The 22,349-nt window shown below is 58.4% G+C and overlaps 1 protein-coding gene across 1 annotated transcript; it reads right to left on the bottom strand.

Annotated features, from left to right (window-relative positions):
* Positions 1-242: 242 nt before the first annotated feature.
* ARHGAP35 (Rho GTPase activating protein 35) lies at positions 243-12,423 on the bottom strand. The gene is given in 7 exon segments (XM_076360893.1): positions 243-478; positions 481-671; positions 828-932; positions 1,346-1,481; positions 2,008-2,085; positions 3,463-3,607; positions 8,636-12,423. Coding segments are annotated over 7 exon segments (4,518 nt in total). The 5' UTR covers positions 12,332-12,423; the 3' UTR covers positions 243-311.
* Between the last annotated feature and the right edge of the window lie 9,926 nt (positions 12,424-22,349).

Genomic DNA, 22,349 nt, shown 5'->3' with positions numbered 1-22,349 from the left:
CCGGATCCGCCCCTCAACCCCCTGCCCAAACCGAAAGCCGGGGGGGAAAAAAAAATCCTCCTGGGGTCCCAAGTCCGGCCGCCCCGGCGCGCTCCCGCCATGCCCAAGTCTGCGCCGGGGCGGGAGAGGGCGAGCCCAAGCCCGGCGCTCGCTTCCCCGTCTCCGCCGGGCGCCCCAGACCAGACCAAGATTCTTGTGGGTTTTTTGTTGTGTGGGGTTTTGTGTTTTTGTGGGTTTTTTTTTTTTTCCCGGTTGGTTTTTTGTTGGTTTGTTTTTGTTTTGTTTTGTTTTTTTTTTCCCCCGGCGCCAGCTCACAGCGTGTGCTGCTCCGCGTGGAGCTGGGCCGGGAGGAGCGGCTGGACGGGCGACTGCGGCGACGGCGGCGGGGTCCGGGGAGGCGAGGGTTGAGCCGTGGCCGGCGTGGCGGGGAGGAAAGGGGCGCCGGGGGGGGCGGCGGATGGAGAACCGGGAGCGGCGCTGGGGGCTCGAGGATGGGCCGGTTGTAGAAAAAGAAGGGGCACTGCTGGATGAAGAGTTCGATGATTGTCTGGTAGGTGCGGGTGGCCGTCAGGGCGTCCATCGTGCTGAAGTCGGGTCTCATCAGGGTGGGCCAGAAGCAGATGGAGAGGTTCTCGCTGGTCATCAGGTTCACCCGGTGGTTGTGGCTGACCCTGCGGCGGAGAGAGGGGACGAGACGACGCTGGCGCGACGCCGGCAGGGATCCCCATTGCCTCGACACCATCCGGCGCTCGGGGCAGGGTGGGGGGGGGGGGTGGGGTTGGGGTGCCCCGGAGCCCTCCCCGCGGCCCGGGCACCCCGATACGTACTTGTTCAAGTGCCCGATGACGTATCTGAAGACCTCGTAGTTCTCCTTGGGAAATTTCCTCAGCACTTCCTTCAGCGCGTGGAGTTTCTGCTCCCGGTCATTGATTCTGCCGGGAGGGAAAACGGAGTCGGGGGAGCTGCGGCGGCAGAGAAACGCTCGCCGGGCATCGCAGCCGGTCGTGGCAGCGTCCCGCTGCGGGATCCCTCCTCTTTGCGTGTGTGTGTGGGGGGATTTTTGGGGCCACCGGTTCGAGCGGATCATCGGTCTTCCCGAAAATAAACCCGGCAAAAACCCGCGCTGCTCACGGGCGCAGGCCGGCACCGAGCGGCGATGCCGGGGCAGAGCACCTCCGGCCAGAACAGGCTCGGAGGGCGCGAATTAATAAGGGGACGTGCCCGCAAATGGGCTTTGGCGGTATGAATTAACGAGACGTGCCTGCAAACGAGCTGGTACGATGGGAGTTAATAAGGAGACGGGCCGGGCTGGGTCGGGAGGAGAATCGGAACCCCCCGGGCGTACTCACTGTGGGCTTCCACCAGCTCAGCCTGCATGGTGTAGGGGACCAGGGGCTCGGGCAGCTCGGAGAAGAAACTCTTCATGGCACCGGCCACGGTGTTGACGGTGAAATCCTTCTCGGCCAGGTCCAGCCCGTGATCTGCAAAGGGGGGGGGGGGGGGGAGAGGCTCGGGGTTACACCCCCGGGCTCACGGTCGCACCCCGAAAGCGCCGAGGGGTGCGGGAAGCCGATGGGGGCGGGGGGGGGGTTCACCCCGAAGCGGCTCGGCGGTGCTGCCGGCAGAAAAGCGCCTCCAGCCGCGGACCCGAATCTCCATTTCCCAGAGGAGCCGAAGCCCGACGCCCAGCGGCACGAGGGGGCGAAGGAAGGGGCACGAAAACGGGTAAAACACCCCAAAAAACCGCAGGGATCGGAGAGTCCTGGTGCCCGGCGTCGCTCCTTGGGCCCGGCACGGGGCAGCGCGGCCGCGGCGGGCTCGTCCGGGTTATAAAAACAACGGGGCTTAAGCGCGTCCAAACGCTTTTTCATCCTAAAAACGCTTGGGCGGCGGAGGGGCCGCGGCGGAGCGGCTGCGGGGCTGCAGTGGAGGGGCCGCGGCGGAGGGGCCGCGGGCGTCCCTCGAGTTTTGGGGTGGGAAAGGAGGGATCGCGGCCGCAGAGGTTACCCTGGTCGAACTGCCGCTGCAGGCTCTCCATCTCCGACTTGTTCCCGCTCACGCGATAGATGCCTTCGGTGCTCAGCCCTGGCGAGGAAAAAGAGCAGATGTCAGCGCAAGGCGGGGGCGCAGGGGGGGGGCTTTAGGGACATCCCCCCCCCCCCCCCCCAAAACCTTTGTTTATAGGCATTAAAATCCGCACGGCTCATTTGCTCCCCGAAACCTGGAAGCGACGATATCCCCAAAGCCCCCCCCCCCCCGCCCCCCGGCGAAATCCCGCTCCGCCGGGAAATCCTCGTTTCAACCCAGCCCGCGATCCCGTCCCGACGGGGAGGAGTTCCCCTGTTTAGTGTTTTTAACCTTCGAAACCCAGCGCCCCGCAGAGATTTTCTTTCTTCTTCTTCTCTTCTTTTTTTAAGTCCAAAATTAGGAGTTACAGCAAGCTAACGTCAAAATCGAACCAACCCTCCCGGAGCTCCGCGCAGAATTTCTCACCCCTCCTTTATCTTTTTACCCCCTCCTCTATTATTATTTTTTTTTACACGGCTCCTCCAACCCTCAACCTCGATTTTAGGTGATTTAGCCCCAGGGTAGCGTTCAGCTCCCGGCGTCGCTTTGCCCCCACCGAAAGCGTTAACGATTAATTCCAATTACAGCACGCTGCGAAGACGCCGACGTCTCTTCCGCGGCAAGGCACCTGCGCCCCAATAATATCCTTTTTTTGGTGCACAGAGGCGGAAAAAGAAACGAAACTCGGTCTCCCCGACGAGAAAACACTGCCTGGATTTTCCGGATGGGAGACCGGGGGGGGGGGGGGGGTGAGGCGGCACCGGCTGTTTTTTCTCGGACGTGGCAGCGGTGTCGGTTCACGCTTTTGCCATCGGCAGAAAAAAAACAACCCCCACCCCAACGCCGGAGAAAGGGGAAGCGCCCGCTGCCCGATCTCCCCGTCGCAGCAAGAGCCCGACGAGGGGGGGGGGGGGGGGGGGGGTAAAAAAGCCGTCGGACGCAAAAGCCTGGAGTTTATTTCGGTGTTAATTAAGGCGGCCGGAGGCCGAGAACGTGGCGCCGTATCCATCAACATCAACCGCTCGGAGGGAAAGGTGCGAGGCGGACGTGTCCCCGTCCCCCCCCCCCAAAAAAAAACCCCAATCCCGCCTGAAAGCAGCCGGAATTCGCCTGAATTATTTCGGCCCTCCGCCTCTGAGGCCGGGGATGGGAACCGGCAAAGGTCCGAGGCCGGCGTTTCTCCGGGCGCACTCGTTTTGCCAGGTAATAATAAAAAAAAAAAAAAAAAGGAGCCGGGGAAGAGTTTTACGCCTTCCCAGAAAAACCACGGCGACCCGAGCTCGCGATGCAGGGAAACAAACAAAAAAAATACCCCAAACCCCTCCCCGCGCGTTGCCGTCGCGCGAAGAGACCTTCCCCCCCGGGGCAGAAAGCTCCGCAGCCGGTCGCTCTTACCTGTCGCTTCGATGTACTCGATGCACCGCTCGATAAAGACGGGGATGGGTTTCTCCGGAGTCACTACGTTGGTCAGCGGCACCCCAAAATAGTTGCTTTCCCACGTCGTCTTCGTGATGGACGGCCGAGGTTTGGGCTTTGGTTTCTGCGGGAGAGAGGGGAGCGGAGTTGAGGCGAAGACCCCAAACGAGCCCGTTTATTTAGACGCCGAAATCCGCGAGTCGCCCCGTTGCCGCCGAGATAGGAAGGATGCGGAGGCTGCTCTTAAAAAAGAAAATATCTTTGCGGGGCGAAGGATCTCGGCAGCCAAAATCCAGTTATTTTGGCAGGAGCGGCACAAGCCGAGCCGACGGGGAAAGCCGCGGCCCCGACAAACTCCCGCTGCTCCTCGGCCGACCGAACCGTGCCGAGCGTAGCCGCGGATAAAGCCTAAACGGCGGCGACCGGGCCGCCGGGCTGAATTCCCAGCCGGGCCAGATCCAAGGGGAGCCGGCGAGGGGCCGGGGGGGGGGGGGGGGGGGGGGGAAACCCCTCCCGGAGATGCTCCCGCATCCGCAGCATCCTCACCGCCAGCCGCGAGACCTGGATAAACGTGCCGATTCCGGTGGATTGCTATTTATTCAAGGAATTTATTGTTTATCCCAATGGATTCTTGTTTATCCCAATGGATTCTTGTTTATCCCAATGGATTCTTGTTTATCCCACCGCGTTATTTACCCCACCGCATCACTATTTATCCCACCGCATTATTATTTATCCCCACGCATGTTACATTATATATTATTATTCCACTACGAACAAGACGCTTATTCAAGCGGGCCGCTATTATTATTTACTCAGGTGAATTATCATCCTCGCGAATAACGTATTTATTCAAGAGAGAGGCGGAGACGGGGGTTACGGACAGGGCAAACCACTTCTCCCGACGCTCCCTTCCCCGCTACGGGACGTTAAACCTGACCGAAGGCTCTCGCAAAGCCGCCGCCGGCTTTCATCCCACACGTCGTCGCTCGCCAACACCCGAGATGGAGCCTCCTGGATGTCGCGGCTTCGGCGAAAAAGAAACGGCGGCGGCGTTTTCATCGAAATAGGCATTTTTTGGCCAGTCTTCAGCTGGGGGGGGGGGGGGAAAAACCCCAAACCTCTCCGGGTGCGGAAGGGAACAACCAGAAAACGGGAGAACCCAACGGGACTTGACCAAAGGGGAACTTCACCCAACTTGGCGAACCTCTAGGACGAAGCGGCTGGCCGGGCAGACGAGGGGAGAGCGGCGGACAGCGTCTGCCTGGGCTTCGGTAGGACCTTTGATACCATCTCCATCGGGTTCTCCTGGAGAAGCCGTTGACGAGCGGAGGGTGAGGCGGGTTGAAGACCGGTTGAACGGCCAGGCCCGAGGGGCGGCGATCAGGGGAGCAAAGCCTAGTCGGAGGCCGGCGGCGTAGCCCAGGGCTCGATCCCGGGTCCAGTCCTGGCCAACATCTTCATTACTGAGCTGGACGATGGGGCAGATGCACCCCCCGGCAAGTTGGCAGATGACACCAAAGCGGGAAGAGCGGCCGATACCCCAGAAGGTCGTGCTGGAGTCCAGAGGGACCTCGACAGGCTGGAGAAATGGGCTTGAGGGGAACCTCGTTGAAGTTCAACAAGGAGAAGCGCAAAGTCCTGCCCCTGGGGAGGGACGACCCCAGGCACCCCAGTCTACGCCGGGGGGGGGGTCACCCAGCCGGAAAGCAGCTCGGCGGAGAAGGACCTGGGGCTCTTGGTGGACACCAAGCTGACCACGAGCCAGCAAGGTGCCGCAAAGGCGGCCAACGGTGTCCTGGGCTGCATTAGACATCCCGGGAAGCGTTCAAGGTCAGGTTGGACGGGGCTCGGAGCAACCCGATGCGGTGGGAGATGTCCCTGCCCACGGCAGGGGGTTGGACTGGGCCGTCTTCGAAGGTCCCTTCAACCCGAACCCTTCTGTGATTCTATGACTCTGTGGATGAGCAACCTGCTCTAGCGGAAGATGTCCCCACCCACGGATCTCTGAAGGTCCCTTCCAACCCAAACCTTTCTACGACTCTGTTGACGGGGCTTGGAACAACCTGACCTAGCGGAAGATGCCCCTGGCCATGGATCTTTGAAGGTCCCTTCCAACCCAAACCCTTCTATGACTCTACGGGCCAGGGCTCTCAGCAACCTGCTCTAGCGGAAGATGTCCCCACCCACGGATCTCTGAAGGTCCCTTCCAACCCAACCCATTCCATGATTCTCTGATCAGGATCTTGCTACTAAACTTCAAGGAATGAGCAAATACAACTCCGCAACGCGTCACCAAAGCAAAGGTGGAAACCCAAACGCTCCTCCAGCCCCGGGCGAGGTGGTACCGGCAACCGCACGCCGTTCCCGCCGGCAAAACGAAGATGAAACCCGTGACTCGAAAATAGATCCCCAAAATTAAGGGGGCGCAATGAAAACGCCGAGCATCGCTGTTGGCAGGAGCATCCGCTGCCCGGCCACGGCCCTCGGCTTCCCCTTGGAAAAGGGGACGTGCGACAATACAGCACGGGAGCGAAACCCGAAAACGCTGGCTGGAAACCCCAAAAAGCCAGTTATAAACCCAAACCCGCTGGCTGGAAACCCGGTCCCGTCAGCGGAGCCTCTTCCCCTTGCAGAAGAGCGCAGCCCGCGCTCCCCTCGGCGCGTCCCACGCCACGGGAGCGAGCGTATCCGTCGCCGTAAGGGAAGTTTCTGCCTATGCGGATGTTTTGGGGAGACTCAAAACACCTTTTTTTTTTGGCGGGGGGGCCTCGAAACACCTTTTTTTGGATGAAAGCAACCGGCTCTCCCCGATCCTTGAGCACCCCCCACGAGCGGGAGCACCCGGACGGAGCTTTCCTTAACGCAGCGAGCGGAAAAACGATGCTTCGGCCGTCGGCCGTAGAAGGGAAAAGCGAGGAAGGTCTCGGTACGACAGGGCAGGGACCGGGATCGTTCCCGGAGGCCGAGGGCGTCGCTCCAGCCTCGTCCTCCCCGCCGAGGAGAGGAGGATTTCGGTTTGCTCCTTCCTGCTTGGCAGAGCGCGGCAGGCGGCTCTCCCTTTGTTTCCAGTGGAAATTAATAACGCCTCTTAATTACCGCGATGGGTTTCGCAGCGGCTCCGAGCAGGACGTCCGGCGGCTGCCGCTGTTCCCTCTGCCGGGCCGGGGGCAGCGCGGCCCCCGCTTCCCTTCCTCCCCTCTTCCTCGCACACGTCCGTACCCCCACGTCGTAACGTACGCGTGGATGTAGTGCCCGTATAGACGTGTATATAACAGCGCGGGCGCACGCGCATACGTGTGCGCACATATCGTGTGTGCGTATATAGTGTCTGCACGCGTACCTACATGCGTATGTATACAGCATGTGCGTATACGTGTATATATAATGTCTGTGTGTGCGTGTATATAACACTTATGTATAAAATACATGTGTGTATATACGCGTCTATGTATATAATACGCGTCTGTGTATATAATACGCATCTGTGTACATAACACGCGTGTGCATGCACATGTGTGTATAAATATAAGCGTGTCTATACGTCTGCATGCATGTACACGCATGTAATGTGTGAGCATGCACATGTGCGTGTCTATAATGAGGCGCGTCTATAATGAGGCGCGTCTATAATGAGGCGCGTCTATAATGAGGCGCGCGCGCGCACGTGTGTGCGTACGCATACATGCGTGTATTTAAGCGTGTGTATGTACGTGTATGCATACACATAACGTGTGGGTACACAAATGCGTGTGCATGAAGTGTGTATGTACGTGTACAAGTGTGTGCTCACTGTCTGCGTGCGTGTAATGTGCACGTGTACATACAATGTGCACGTCTACATGTATATAGCGTGTGCATGCGTGTGCAACGTATGACATCTGTGTGATGTCTGTGTGTATATTTAACATACGTAACGCCTGTGTGCATTTCACATGCGTGCGTGTCTGTGTACGTGACGTGCGAGTGCCCGTGTATATGCCACGTGTAGGATATATCGCTATGTATATAATGTTTGCGTCTGTGTACGTATATAACGTGTGTGTCGGATGTTTCTGCGTGTCGGGTGTATATACGTCTGCGTCTGCGCGTCCGTCCCGCCGCGGCGCCAGGCGTTTTCGTTCCCATGGACCAACGCAAAGCACGACGTGGCTTCTCCGTCCGCATGCACGCGCTGGAGCCGAGATGTCCGCCACGTCTTGGGGCGGGCAGGACGCCCACCGCCGCCGCATCGCGCTCAGGGCCGCGGGGCTTCAACGGCCAACCGTTGGCCATCGGCGCGCCAACCGTTGGCCATCGGCACGCCAACCGTTGGCCTTCAACACGCCAACCGTTGGCCTTCAACACGCCAACCGTTGGCCTTCAACACGCCAACCGTTGGCCTTCAACACGCCAACCGTTGGCCAAGAAGTCCAAAGACTACTCAACCACGTGGCACCTCGAACCGGCGGGCTCGTCCAAAACCAGTTTCACCCTCTAAAGAGCAGATCCACCATCGTGCGGAAGGGCGGCAGCGAATCCAGGCGGATTTAAGGCTGGTTTTGTAGAGCCGCGGCAGCACGACGTGTCTAGAGAAGAGCCTTGAGAAGAGCCACCCAAGAGCGGCAACAGACAACAACTTAAGACGTGTTCTCAACTTACCAGCGTCTTCTCTGGTCGGGCACATCTAGCTTCACCCCATTTCTTTGAACGACTCTATGCCGATAATAGCGACTTCGCTACGTTCATCCACGTTAAAGAGAATTTACAAGGCAGACGGAGGCCACGTTTCAAAGCACCCACGTTTCGGTTAATTGTGCCTCAAAACTCACAACTTCTGAGCGCGGAACGAACTTTCTCAGAAGCGCGTCGCAAGGATAAAGTCATCGGAGCCGAACGCTCGCGGTGGAAGCGACGGAGGTGATTTTGGTACAGGACTGCAGGCTTGCGCAGTCCACGCCCGCAGCCAGTTAACGCACAATAAAAAAAAAAATAAAATAAAGCGATCCCGCGCTCACCCTACCCCTCAAATCAATCAAGTAAATACGTGAAAAACACACCACGAACGCGACGGCAGGGGCTCCCGCCCTCGTTCAGCCTTTACGCCCGGCGGTACGTCCCGACCTCTACCCCGCCAATCCCACAGCCGAAGGGCAAGAAAGCACCAGCCTACCTTCGTCGTCCTCCTCAGGCTGCGCAGGATGTTCCTCCTCCTCGGATCTTCCCCGTCGGCCGTTTCGTAGGGGATAACGGCGTTATCGCCTTTATACCCTTGGGAAGTCTGGTCTTCCTCTTTCTTCCGAATGGGTCCCAGCTCGTCGTCGCTCCCAACGCTGAAGCTGGTTCGGTAGCTAGCAAACCTGCCCAGCCTCGTGCAGCGCGTCCGATACAGCACGGGCTTGCTAACGACCGATACTTTGCGGCCCCGCTCCAGGGAGCTGGTGTCCATCTCGCTGTCCGAGCCGTTGCCGCTGCCGTTCGATTGGGTTTTGTTAATGTTTCGGATGGTGATGATCTTGCCCTGGGTGCTGTCGTGAGGCACGGAGTAGATGTTCTCCTCTTCGTTTCTGGGTTTGACCACGGCATCCATCGGCTCGGCGTAATCGGAAGGATCGAAGCAGTCAGCGGGCAACCAGCTACTAGAAGACACGGACTTCCTCTGCCCGTCCCGATGCCCCTGCTCCAAATACGACAGGTCCCCCTTCGTAATGTCAAAATGGACGGGGGGCTTTGGTTTCACCGGAGGAGGTACTTTGTTGTTCAGCTTGCTTTCAAAAGTGCTCATGACGGAAATGAAAGACAAGCCATCGTTCCCCTCCAGCTCCATGGAAAGCTTCGAGTGGTCTTTGGGCAGGGCGGGCATGGACGTGTCCTCTCTGAAGGGGCTGTAGGTGGGGGGCTCGACGTCCTCCTCCGAGTCCTGCAGGTTGGAGTTGCAGAGAGGGGAGCCCGCTCGAGGCGAGTTGAACACCTCCTCCGTCGTGCTGCAGGCTTCGGCCACGTTGTCGTACATGTGGGTGGCTTCGATGATGTTTTTTTTCTCCACCACGTCTTTAAAAAACGAGTGGAAAATCTCCAGCTTATGCTGCGGCTGGCTACAAGGTATCGTGGTGAACTTGCCGTCGATCTCCTGGGCGATCTCCTCGCCCTCGGTGAGCTGCTCTCTGCTCAAGTCGTTGTCCAGGATGTCTATGGAGCCGTCCGTGAGCGCCACGACCTGTATGGGGATGATATCCTGCACCTCGCAGAGAAAGGCACGTAGCATGGCCAGGGACGCCTTGCGCTTCGCCGAGTAAAAGACGATGTACCCGTGGACGAGCCGGCTTTTCCTAATGCTAAAGGAGGAATGGTAGGAAAGGAGGGAGAGCTCCACGCGCCTCTTGTGCGGCCCGATGGATAACTCGAGGAGGACGGAGCTGCTGCTGCCGCACTGCGAAGGTCTGTAGGTCTGGGACTGCAGGATGGGTAAAAGGATGTCGTCCGCGTTGAACGGATCTCCGCACATCAAGCACATGACGATCCGAAGGTCGACGTCCGCCAGGTCTTTGATGCTGGAGGTCGAGCTGACGAGGTTTAAGTTGCGTTTCGAGTCCAGCAGCCCCTTCAAAACCTGGCTGATCTGTTTCTCGTTGATGTTACGGCCGTACCCGATGCCAGCGGACGCGGGGTCCAGAAAGACGCACTGCAGCTTGCTCGCGATCTGCTGGCCTTGCTGTATCAAGCTATGTAGCGTCTCGCCACTGGTGTCCCCCCTCTTGTTAACGAGGATGAGCGTCAGAGGAAGGTGAACCAAGTGATTGTCCCTCCTGCCGATGGTCGACTCCCTGCTCTTTTCGATGCTTTCCACCACGTAGGACAGCGACTCCTTCGAGTTGTAAAGGCAGAGACAACCGTGAGGCTGAAAGGTGGGCGTCTGGAAAGAGTTAACGGGGAGCCGGACGTTGCCCTCGATCGGCCTCAGGGACAGCTCGTACATCTTACCTTCGATCACGTATTTGTCGTCGTTGGTGCAGAGCGCCCGGATCTCGTTGGCCAGCTCGCGCGCCAAACCGTCCTTGCCAAGGATCACCAGATTGATCCTGTCGATGTTGGAGTCCGAGAGCAAGTTCTTCTGGTTGCGTTCGGAGGGCCTGATGAAGCGGGAGCTGATCAGGTGCTCGATTTTAGAGTCTATGCAAACCGGGCAGCTCGGACACGTTTCCTTCGTCGGGTGGTACACGAAGTGGATGTGCTTCAAAATCAGGGCGTCGCGCTCAGCCTGCAGCTTCTGCAGAGCTTTGAACCTTTGCTCTTCGCCCAAGACATCCTGAATGACGCCCATTTTCTCCTTGCTGGGTTTAGCGTCGAGCTCCAGTTCGTAAAACAGCTCCGAGTACTCCAAGAGCAGCTCCTGAAACTCCTCCTTGGCCTTTTCTATAATCTGTTTTTGGTGCTTGCTGTAGATATCCATATAAATCGACTCCTCCAGCCACATGTAAAAATCCTCGTTCATAATGAAACTGCGCGCTTCCTCCCAGGGCTTCCCGGGCGTGATGAAAGGGGAAGTCTCCAGGTTTTCTTTGAAAGCTCTTCTCATTTCTGCCCTTTTCCTCTCGTTCCTCAGCTTTTCTAAATGAGCTTCGTAGAGCTGCTTGGCGGGCTGGGTCTCCATCAGGTCGAAGGGAATACGCTCGTTCTCCATGTTGTCGATGTGGCTCGTGGCGTCCCAGGGCGTCTCTTCCAGGACAACAAACCATTTCAGAAAGTCCGGCTTCGTCTCCAAGAGCTTCTCCACTTTTACGCAGCTCAGGTGATCTATTTCGTCCAGGTCCGGGATGAGGGCTTCAAACGCTTGAGGAAGCATGGCGAGATACATCTTCCGCCGACGCTCTATGTGCTCCTGCTTGAGGCGGTGGACGTGCTGCAGAAACAGCTTTTTGGCTTTCTGCGTTCCTTCCAGGTAGACGTAATCCTGATACTCTGGAGAGGACTGCATCTTGCGGCTGACGTTCGACCACGTCTCGTTGTGGTTTTTGACGATGCGGCTGACCAGCCACTCGTACTTGTCTTTAGCAGCAGCGATCTGTTGACTTTGCTGTTTCAGAGCTTCGAAGTAGGGGATGATTTTAGTCTTTCCCCGGCTTTTATCAATCAGCTGCACTAAGGTGCTGAAAGCCAAGTCAATGTTCACATTGGATCTAGCCGACGTCTCCACGACCTGGAGGTTCTTTTTGCTTAAGGCAAAAGTATGTGCATCCCTAATGTACCGCTCCACGCCTTCGTCACACTTCGTCAGGACCACCACGATGGGCTTTTTTGTTTTCGCGAGTTGATTGTAAAGGTTTGAAACGAATTTGAGCTGATCGTCAAAGTTCCTGTTCATACCCCTGCTAACATCAACGCAGAGGAGAAAGCCATCCACCAGCAGCTTTCCGTCCGGCATCTGTTTTTGTTCAAAGTCCTGTTCCAGCCCAAGCTGATCAGTGCAAAAGTACATGAGCTTTTCAGCCGACGCCAGTTTGGTCGCAGCAGCCCTCTTGATATAGGGCTGCAGGGCCGTGCTGCGGTGAGGCTGAAAGGTCTGGTCGTCGATAAACTCCGTCTGCTCCACAACATGCATTTTACATTCGACGCAGTCCTCCAGGGAACGCACAACTTCCCCCCAGTAGAGGAAATGGTCATTATTGACCACCCTTCCCCCAAAGTCACTGGTGCTGAGAACCGAAGTGTGGTCCAAGTGAAACTCATCCGCGCTGGGCCGTACAAAGCGGTTGCAAAGGCAGGATTTCCCAATGCCGCACTGCCCCTTCTCCTTCTCCGTCCCGGACAATCCCACCACGCTAATGTTATAGGTGGGAATGCGAACATCTTGCTTTCTTGCCATCATCATCGTCCACACATCCTGTCCCAGGCAACCGTTTCCGAGAGGATTAGTGTTTCCGGCACCCGAGGCGACTTGGGAGCTCGGTGGAAGGCGGGGTGACAGTTCTCAAGCCAGGCAGGGCGCCGGGGCGATGAAGTTCGTCGTTCCCATCCTGTACGTACCAGCAGCGCTTCAGTTCTTGCTGGTCCCCGTCGTCGGACGGCCGACGTTTCCCCCTAGGAGAAAGAGAAACAACCATCAGCGTTTCAGCTCGGGACCCCCAAACAAGACCGAAATCTGCCCGTACCATTTTCGTACGCCTCGCACTCGAACGCTAGCGCCGACGCCGGGGAGATACCGGCAGCGGCGAAGACGCGTCAGCCGCAGCATCCGACCGAGCACTAACCGCAGCGGGCACGGCTTCCCCACTGTCGTCACGAGCGGCTTGTGGGCGCAAACCACAAGCCGACCGTGGCGCGAAGGCAGATCAAGGTCACGGTCTGCCCCCCAGCCTGGCGGGGAGCAAGAAAAACGGGTCAGCGGCGGAGGGGAGAGACGAGGGGGATCCACGGCGGAGCCTGGGGAGAGAGGGCTCGTTTCGCGGGCGCTTCCGATTCGACGCCGAATTGAAAGCGAGTAAAACAAACCGTCCCGTCTTTTCTTTGCCTTTTGACTTAAGATCAAGCGTAGCGCCGGCTTAACGCCTGCTTCTACCGGGAGGATTACCTCTTCGCTCCCCGCGGATAGACGGGGTCTAATAGGATCAGAATAGTTTAAAAGAAGAAAAAAAAAAAAAAAAGGCATAGAGATCCAACTAAATCTTGACGAGGTGCCCTACGTGCCCCAGGCATCAGCCGATGCAAGGAAGTCCTCCCGGAGGGAGCGGCGTTCGAGGGAGGGACGATCCTAATTACCGCTCTTGAAACTATGAGGGAGCGGGCTGCCCGGAGAAGCTGCGGACGCCCCATCGTGGGAAGCGTTCAAGGTCAGGTTGGACGGGACTCGGAGCGACCCGATCCGGTGGGAGATCATAGAATAGAATCATTAAGGTTGGAAAAGACCTCTAAGATCATCGAGTCCAACCGTCGACCCAACACCCCCATGCCCACTAAACCATGTCCCTCAGCGCCTCAGCTACACGTCTTTTAAATACCTCCAGGGATGGGGACTCCACCACTTCCCTGGGCAGCCTGGTCCAATGGTTCACCACTCTTTCAGTGAAGAGATTTTTCCTCGTGTCCAATCTAAACCTCCCCTGGCACAACTTGAGGCCGTTTCCTCTCGTCCTATCGCTTGTTACTTGGGAGAAGAGACCGACCCCACCTCGCTACAACCTCCTTTCAGGGAGTTGTAGAGAGCGATGAGGTCTCCCCTCAGCCTCCTTTTCTCCAGACCAAACAACCCCAGTTCCCTCAGCCGCTCCTCATCAGACTTGTTCTCCAGACCCCTCACCAGCCTCGTTGCCCTTCTCTGGACACGCTCCAGCACCTCGACGTCCTTCTTGTAGTGAGGGGCCCAAAACTGAACACAGTATTCGAGGTGCGGCCTCACCAGTGCCGAGTACAGGGGCACGATCACTTCCCTACTCCTGCTGGCCACACTAGTTCTGATACAGGCCAGGATGCCATTGGCCTTCTCGGCCGCCTGGGCACACTGCCGGCTCATGTTCAGCCGGCTGTCGACCAACACCCCCAGGTCCTTTTCCGCCAGGCAGCTTTCCCTGCCCACGGCAGGGGGTTGGACTGGGCCGTCTTCGAAGGTCCCTTCAACCCGAACCCTTCTGTGATTCTATGACTCTGTGGATGAGCAACCTGCTCTAGCGGAAGATGTCCCCACCCACGGATCTCTGAAGGTCCCTTCCAACCCAAACCTTTCTACGACTCTATTGACGGGGCTTGGAACAACCTGACCTAGCGGAAGATGCCCCCCGGCCATGGATCTTTGAAGGTCCCTTCCAACCCAAACCCTTCTATGACTCTACGGGCCAGGGCTTTCAGCAACCTGATCTAGCGGAAGATGTCCCTGCCCACGGCAGGAGAGTTGGACTGGATGGTCTTTGAAGGTGCCATCAACCCAAAACCTTCCGTGATTCTCACGGCAGTTGAGACGACAATCCGACAGCGGAAGAGCTTTCGGCTTCCGGCAAAATCAAAATGAACTCGCGTGCAGATGACACCCCGGGTCGTCGGAACAACCCAAGGAGCGCGGCCTTCCACGACGTCTCCTCCACTTTGATGTCTGGATGGTGCAGTTCTACCAGTTCCCCAGTCGGACTGAATCACACAACAGACAAAGGCTCCCGCGAACCTGCCACGCTGTCGGGCGCTTTGCTTTCAAAAACCTGCCCTCACGTTCATTTGATCTCAAAAAACCGCCCCCCCCCCACCACCACCACATTTCACCCCTCCACGAGGTCACCCACGTCGGCCGAGTCACCAGGTTACGCAAGCCGAAGACCACGGAGAAGAAGCGGTTGTTTGGGCTTAAACGCAAGGGGATCGGGCATTTTAGGAGTCGGTCCGCGGCTCTTCCGTGGACGCGCTATTTCCCGCGGGAACGTCACTTATCGGCAGCGCGTTTCACTCCTCAAGGTGAGACTCTTGGAGGTAAAAGGGCGTTAACAGCCACAACACCGGTGCAATGTAAACTATGCTGCCAAGCCGCTGTCAAACCTTTAATTACTTCAAATAATTACTCATCGCTCAATTTGAAGGAACGCAGTTACTCCCCGGGAGGCTGGCCGGGCTCGGGGCTGCTTGCACGGCTTCTCCTGCCGCTCCGCCGGGAACTCTGCTCTTCCTCCCGCGTTTTTCCTCAATCCTCGCCGTTTCTCCCCCGTTTTGGAGGACGAGACCGGGTGGGTGCCAAGCACCCGGACCCTGGCGAGACACCAGCGCGCCCCGGCTTCCCCCCGGCGCCGTTTTAATCGGTTTGTCTGACCGGCAGCCGAACCGGCGAGTCGTTGCTGCTCCCCCATCTCCTCTCCAACGCTCCCGTTCTCCGGCCGGAGAGCCCGGCCGACGCGGCAGCTGGAAACACGGCACGGGCGCCAGGACGGAGGGGTTCCCTCCCGGTTGTAAATTTTCTCACCGCGTCCCGGTAGCAGAAAGTCCCCGAAACGGGTCGTTTGGATCTTCGCAAAGATTGATAGAAGCTTTTAACCATCTGGGTCCGAAACGCTGAATCTCGTGCAACAGATGGGTTATCCTCGGGTGCGCGGCACGACGAAACGTCTCCCCGGCTGTGCCCAGCCCTCTCACGGACGTAAAACCGCTTTCCCAATTTCCCATAAAAAAAAAAAAAACCCACCCCAGAGCCGCGGGGCCGCCGATTTCCGAGACCAAATCTGCGACGAGCGAAGGCAGCAACGTACCAAGCGTCCAACAAGGGCGAGGAAGGGCCAGCGCGGAGGATCCCGCTCCGCTTCCCGCGTTAATCCTCGGTGCAAAGCGGGCAATTTATTACCGGATTGCAGGACGTGGCTGGGCCGGGCAACAGCATCGCCCGACGAATTTCTGACAAATTGGGTGAAATTCAGGTTTTCTGTCCACTTCCGCCTGGCGGAGAAGCCGCCTTTTTCTCTTCCGTCGGCAAAACCCGCGGCGCGCGCGGTTGCAAAAGCCTTTCCACAGACGGGTTTCGGGAGCAAAAGCAAACGCCAGAGGCGGCAGCTCCTTCGCCTTCACGCCGTCGCCCTTCGCCCAGCGCGCCTTCGCCTGCACGAGCGTTTCCTACGCTGGCAAAAAGCAAGAGACAGGGACATCCGAGCACGTCGCGGGTGGGGTTTCCACGCCAAAATTACAGAAATTAGATGCGGACAATAGCTCAAAAAAAAAAATATAATCACCGCGCATCCTATGCGACTCCTGAGAGTCATTTCCCCCACTTCCTCCTGCAGATCAGTTTCGTGCCTTTAAAATTAGGCTTTAATTACCTAAAAAAAAAAAAAAAAAAAAAAAAAAAAAAAAAAAAAAGAAGTGAGGTGCAAGGTTTCGGAAGCACGACGGCGTAAGAGCAGGCTTCGGGGGAGCGCTGGGACGCCTGGCGGGATCAGTCCCGGCCAGCACCCGGGAACCTGCCCCGTTTCCACCGTGGTTTTCGGCAGGGGGCCGGGAGAGATCAGCCCGGCGGGGGGGGGGGGGATAAGTAACCCCCCCCCCCGGTTTCAGACCCGGGAGCTGCAGAAAGCTTCGCGCCCACCCCGCCGAAGGCTTTTCGGGTGCACTCACGCTCAGGCCTGCGCGTCCTCAGCTCCTCGTCGAGCTCAGCCTAACGAAGCGACGTCCTTTCTCCTCCGCTCAGGGCGCGGGAAGGGGAAACCCGGCGATCAGACGGGGTTGGCTTTCGTTTTCTCTCCTCAATCCCTGAGTCAGGAGTTACTCATTTACGCCACAAAGTCCAGCCTGGCAGGACCAGGAAGGAGAAGGGACCCCCGCTGTGAATCCCCAGCAAAGCGGGAGGAATTTAGCTCTTGTTTCCTCTTAAGAAGCTGGCAGCGGACCCAAAGAGAAGGTTAAAAAAAAAAAAAAAATAGATAAAGAAAAGGTATTTTTCCACCCCCAGATACCCGAACCTGGCTATGACCACAGCCACCAGCCACGACAGCTCACGCAATCCTGGCTGCCGATAAGCCTGGGCGGCTGCCGGCTCTAAACCCGGCTTTCCACGCCAGCCCTCAACGCTCGCCGCGTGCGTGTGTCGCAACAGCCCCAGAATTCATAGTTACGTTCAATTAAGCAGCTTCCCAAACGCTATTAAACGGGAGACAAAGCTTTCTTCGTGCTCTTTGCGGCGCTCACCGGGGTCACGAAGGCCCCGGCGGGCGCCTGCGGGAAGAGGAACTCCGGTTTGCGACTCGAAAACCGGGTCCGAGGGGACCCGACGGCGGCGCGGACGCCACCGGCCGGTTTTTGGCACGGCTTTTTATTTATTTAAGGGGAACGACCTCCGTGTTGCAGCTCTCCCCAGGTCGATGGGATCCTCTTCCTCCTCGACCCGCTGCCACAGACGCTCGGGGCGCCGAGCGTTCTGCACAGCACCAAGCCGGAGGCTAAAATCACAGCAGAACCGGCGTTCCCGCTGGGAAATCGGACGAAATTAAATCCAGGGGGCGGAGGGTTTAAGGAGACACAGCTCCGTCCTCGCCTACACCTTGTTTGCGGGGCGGTGACCGGCCGGACCGCAGCAGGAGCTCGCCGTGGGACAAGCCGCTCCGTCCCGCGCGTCCCTGCACCCAGAACCCCTCCAAACTTTGCATTTTTGAGAAAACCGAGCGTTTAGCAGAAGCATTTTAAACCGACTAAGCTAAGGCTCTAAATTAGAAGCCGGATTACGCAGAGACGAAAAGAAACGGCGGCCCGGCAGCGCCTTGAGGGGACGCAGGGCATCTCCAGCGCTTCGTTTTCTGGGCGTATTAACATCGGCAAAAAAAAAACCCCAAACCAAACCACCCGGAGCCGCCCGGTGCCGGGGTCCCCCGGAGGTGCTGCCGCCCCCCAAGCTCTGCGTCTCTCCGGCTGCCGGTTAAACCACCCCAGTGGCGCGGACCAGCCTCGGAGGCCAAACCTACGGTGGCTCCGTCCCTCTGCAAGTGGCAAACCTGAACTCGCTCGAAGCCCTAAAGAAAATAAATCATAAATAAAAAAGAAAAAAAAAAAAAATCAACCGTGAAGCTTAAAAACGGGAGGTCGGGGTTCGGCGTTCCCCTTCTCCGGGGAAGGCAGGCGAACACGATCCCACCGCGGCGGCCGATTCAGGTAACCCGGAGCCGGCCACGCTTATCTCGGGCATTTCGGCGAGCCCCGGCCGCGGCGTCATCGAAGCGCCGCGAAATAATCTGACGGCTTTAAAGGGTGGAAATACCTGGCCGGGAGCCAAGCGGCCCCGGGCGCGCTCTCCCCAGCGGGGTCATTAAATCTCTCCGACTAAAAGGAAAGGGGCGGCGGGGGGGGGGGGGGAATAAATATGCGGTTAAACAGCATCTCGCAACGGAGCGGGCGAAGGTTTTTCTGCAACGGGGTGGCATCCAGGAGCATCTCGCGTCACAGCAAAGGCGAAGCTGAATCCGGGATAACGTTAAGCAAAAATAAATCCACCTCGAGGCTACGATCCCTTTCCAATAAACCACTGTTTATCCATCGTTAAGATAAATATCCCGGACAGTTACCCGCAGCCAAACGACATCGCGGGGGAAAAGGATCTTCATCTAAGCGCCATTTCTTCTCGCCCAGGTGTTTAAAAGTTGCCCCAACGGCACCTTCAACACAGCCTCGGCGCGTGGCGCCGCCGCCGCGTTCGTCAGCTCGTAAAAGGCTTTAGAAACAAATCGGTAATCCCGAGACAAAAGGCGAAGGTCAAGCGCTATCGGGATGGGGGAAAGGGATATGAGGTGCTGCGTGAATATTAATCGTCTCGGGCCACGCGCTCCCCTCCCACAGCTCTCACCGTCAGCGAAGCGCCGGGCAAGAGAAACCTCTTACGGGGCTTGTTCTGGGGTTTGGGGTTTTTTTTCGGTGTGCCGGCAGCGGAGACGGGCCTGTTCGTTCACCGGCTCTCCGCCGACACGTAGGAAGGAGCGACGACGGGTGGCAAGGCGCAAGCTCTCCGCGGGGACTCGTCCACCGCCCCGGCGAAAACACGGAGCCTGCAAAACGGAGCCTGCAAAACCCCCCCTCTCCTAACGAAGGGGGTTTCGCAAACCCACAGACGTTGTCCCGTCCGGCGCGGCTGTGACCCACCCCCCCCCCCCCGCCCCTTCCCCGGCCAAACTCCTCCAGCGACGTTCCCGGCAGGAGAAGGGGAGAAACCAGCTTTGAGGCGGGTTGTTCGAAACGTGGCGTTGGGTTGAGTTGTTGGCTCTGCCAACAGCTTCACAAGGGCTCAGACTGCAGGGTTACACGTATACGCTTATATACGTACACGTGTACGCGTATATATATATATATCTATAGAATCCTAGAAGGGGGGTTGGGTTGGAAGGGACCTCCAAAGACCACCCAGTCCAACCCCCTGCCGTGGGCAGGGACATCTCCCACCGCATCGGGTCGCTCCGAGCCCCGTCCAACCTGACCTTGAACGCTTCCCGGGATGGGGCGTCCGCAGCTTCCCCGGGCAGCCCGCTCCAGCGTCTCGCCACCCTTACCGCAAAGAATTTCTTCCTCCCGTCCAACCTAACCCTCCCCTCCGTCAGGTTAAAGCTGTCGCCCCCTCGGCCCGTCGCTGCGGGCCCCGGCGAAAGTCTCTCTCCATCTTCTTACAAGCCCCTTTCAGCATCGAACGGCCGCGGCGAGGCCTCCGTCTCTCCTCCGGGCCGAACAACCCCAACTCCCTCAGCCTCTCTCCGCGGCGGAGCCGCTCCAGCCCTCGGACCATCTCCGTGGCCTCCTCTGGAGCCGCCCGAGCAGGTCCGCACCTCTGCTCTCGCGGGAGAATCCCCCTCCCTCGGCCTGCTGCCCGTGCTGCTCTGGACGCAGCCCGGGAGACGCTCGGCTTTCCGGGCTGTGAGCGCACGTTGCCGGCTCACGGCCCATTTGTCACCCGCCAGCGTTCCCGAGCCCTTCTCCGCAGGGCTGCTCTCCGTCCGTCCGTCCGTCCCCCAGCCTGTGCCGGGACTGGGGATCGCCCCCACCCAGCTGCAGGACCTCGCGCTTGGCCTCGCTCAACCTCACGAGGTTGACGTCGGCCAACGTCTCCGGGTCCCTCTGGCCGGCAGCTCTTCCCTCGAGGGTACCAACGGCCCCCCTCAGCTTGGCGGCGTCTGCAATCCCACCGTCTAGGCCGTCGACGAAGGTATTGAACAGTGCTGGTCCCAGGGTGGACCCCTGGGGGACACCCCTCGTTGCCGATCTCCGTTTGGACGTTGAGCCGTTGACTGCAGCCAACGTGTACGCGCATAATTTTATATATATTTATATTTACGGACCAACCGGAGCCCTTCCCGGCGCGTTGCCACCGACAGCCCCGGTTCAACCCAACCAGAGCAAAACCCAACCGGGAACGTCTCCGCAGCGGGGACGGAACCCTCCGTCCCATCCAACCCGAGCGGTTGACGGCTCCGTCACCGGCCGCCTCGCCGAGAAGGTACCAGAACGTTAATCACCCTTCCCCGACGGCGAGCAAACTCGAAACTCATTCTCGAGGAAAATAAACCGGGGCAACGTCCAAATGAGTCAGCAAGGACGAAGCCAAAGGATGTCAAAGTCGTAGAGATCCCTCAGCGAAGGAGCAAAGACCAACCGTTGAGCCTCAGCCCGGCTGGCCAAACGCTGGTACACACCAACGAAGCCGGCCGTGGCTAGAAGACGACCGGGCTTCGAGCCCAGAGCGAACGCAAGCATCACCTTCCACGACGGCCAGGCCGAAACCCCGCGTCGCCGTAAAAATCGCTTTTACGCACCCGATTCCCAACCGCAACCGCGACGAATCCCGTTTCCTTCAGAAAAACGAGCAGACCTCGCCGCCCCAACCCCTCGCCCGCCCCAACTAAGCCAATTCGCCCCAAAACGAGGGTCGCCGTCGCCCCGCGGCTGTCGGGCGGTCACAGACGCCGCGGGCACGAAGCTCGGCGTGCGCCTACACCCCCTCCCCTCCCCCCCCCCCGATTTTCCCGGTTTCACCGGAATTTGGAGGCAGGAAGGGAAGACGCAGCCGCGGGGAGGCTGGACCTCGGCCGTTATCTTATCGGGCATCTTTCCGCGGGGTTTTACAGCCCCGCCGGACGCTCGCCAGCCGAATCGCCCGGCTCCCGAGGGGACCAGCTCCTTTCCCACCGGCGCCAAGAAAACCCACCGTGGTTTGGGGGCCGGCAGAAAATTATCCGGTTAAACACGGACCTCTACGAGACGCTCACGGTCGGGTCACGCTGCTCCGGAGAGGACAAGCTTCTAAATCGGCATCCCCCAAACCACCCCGGAACCAGGTAAAGCCCAAACCTCTCCAAAAAAAAAAAAAAAAAAATCGCCATTTGCTGACGCCTCGAGACGGGCCATGCCGCGAGGACCGAGGGAAAAGCCACCCGGTGAGCGGACGTGGCCGGGGAGACACCGGGAGAGGGCTAAGGCCGGTTGGGCAAGAAGGAAAAATAATATAAAGACTAAAAAAAAAAAGAACGAAGCGGGTGCGGAGAGAAAGAGCCCCGAGCGCAGACATCGACCCTCTCCGGGAGACGCTGCTCGCGCCCCGCTCCGGTGATGACGCCGTTTCGGATGCGCCGCTCCCTGAATCCCGTCTTCCGAGCCCGGGACGAGGAGACGCGCGAATGCCCGAGCAAGGAAAAGCCTTAAAAGCGGACGTTTCGCGCAGCTCAGAACCGCGCCAGGGTTTCGGTTTGTTTGGTTTTTAAGGTGGCAAAGGGGAAAAAAATAAAAAAAATGGAAGCTCCCCGAGGCTGGGAGGTGAGCGGCGCCGCTCCGAAACACCCGGGAACGTGCCCGGAGAAAGAAGGCGGCGGGGGGGGTGGGTGGGGGGGGTGTAAAAAAAGAAAAAAAGAAAGAATTTAAATTTATTTTTCCCAAGCGCCGTCGAAAGCCTGACGGGAAGGCAGTACGCTAATTAAGCTTCCCCAAATCGGGAGGGAATAAGGAAAGCAGCGGGAGCCCCGGCGCAGGAGCGGGCATCCTCCGCGGCGCAGCCTGAGCGCCCGGCTCAGCACCTTTTTGGGGTTTGAATTTTCAAATCGTGCGGTTGCTCAAATCCGCGGCCCTCCCCCTCCCCTCCCCCCTCCCGGGGTCGGCGGGGCGAAAGCAGAAATCAATGAATTCAGGCCATTAAAAATTACATCACCAGCCGGCCCGAGCGCGCGTCAGGCCCGTCTTTATCTCCGCGGATTTAAACGCCAATTACCGGCGGCTCGTGCGGATACAGCAGCTCCTGGAGGAAAAATAAAAATAAAAGAATAAAATAACAAAAATCGCTACCGAGAAATCAAAGCCCCCCCCCCGTTTCCGTTAAAAAGCCCCGATATAAAGAATCATTGTGCGAAGCTTAATCTCCCGGCGAACGCCTTAACCGTTTCCCCGGCCCGCAGCCGGCGCCGTCAATTTATTAC

The sequence above is a fragment of the Aptenodytes patagonicus genome, chromosome 32 (genome assembly GCF_965638725.1).
Source record: "Aptenodytes patagonicus chromosome 32, bAptPat1.pri.cur, whole genome shotgun sequence".
Taxonomy (NCBI): Eukaryota; Metazoa; Chordata; class Aves; order Sphenisciformes; family Spheniscidae; genus Aptenodytes; species Aptenodytes patagonicus.
The sequence above is the reverse complement of the archived record's forward strand: the minus strand, read 5'-3'. Positions and strand labels throughout refer to the sequence as shown.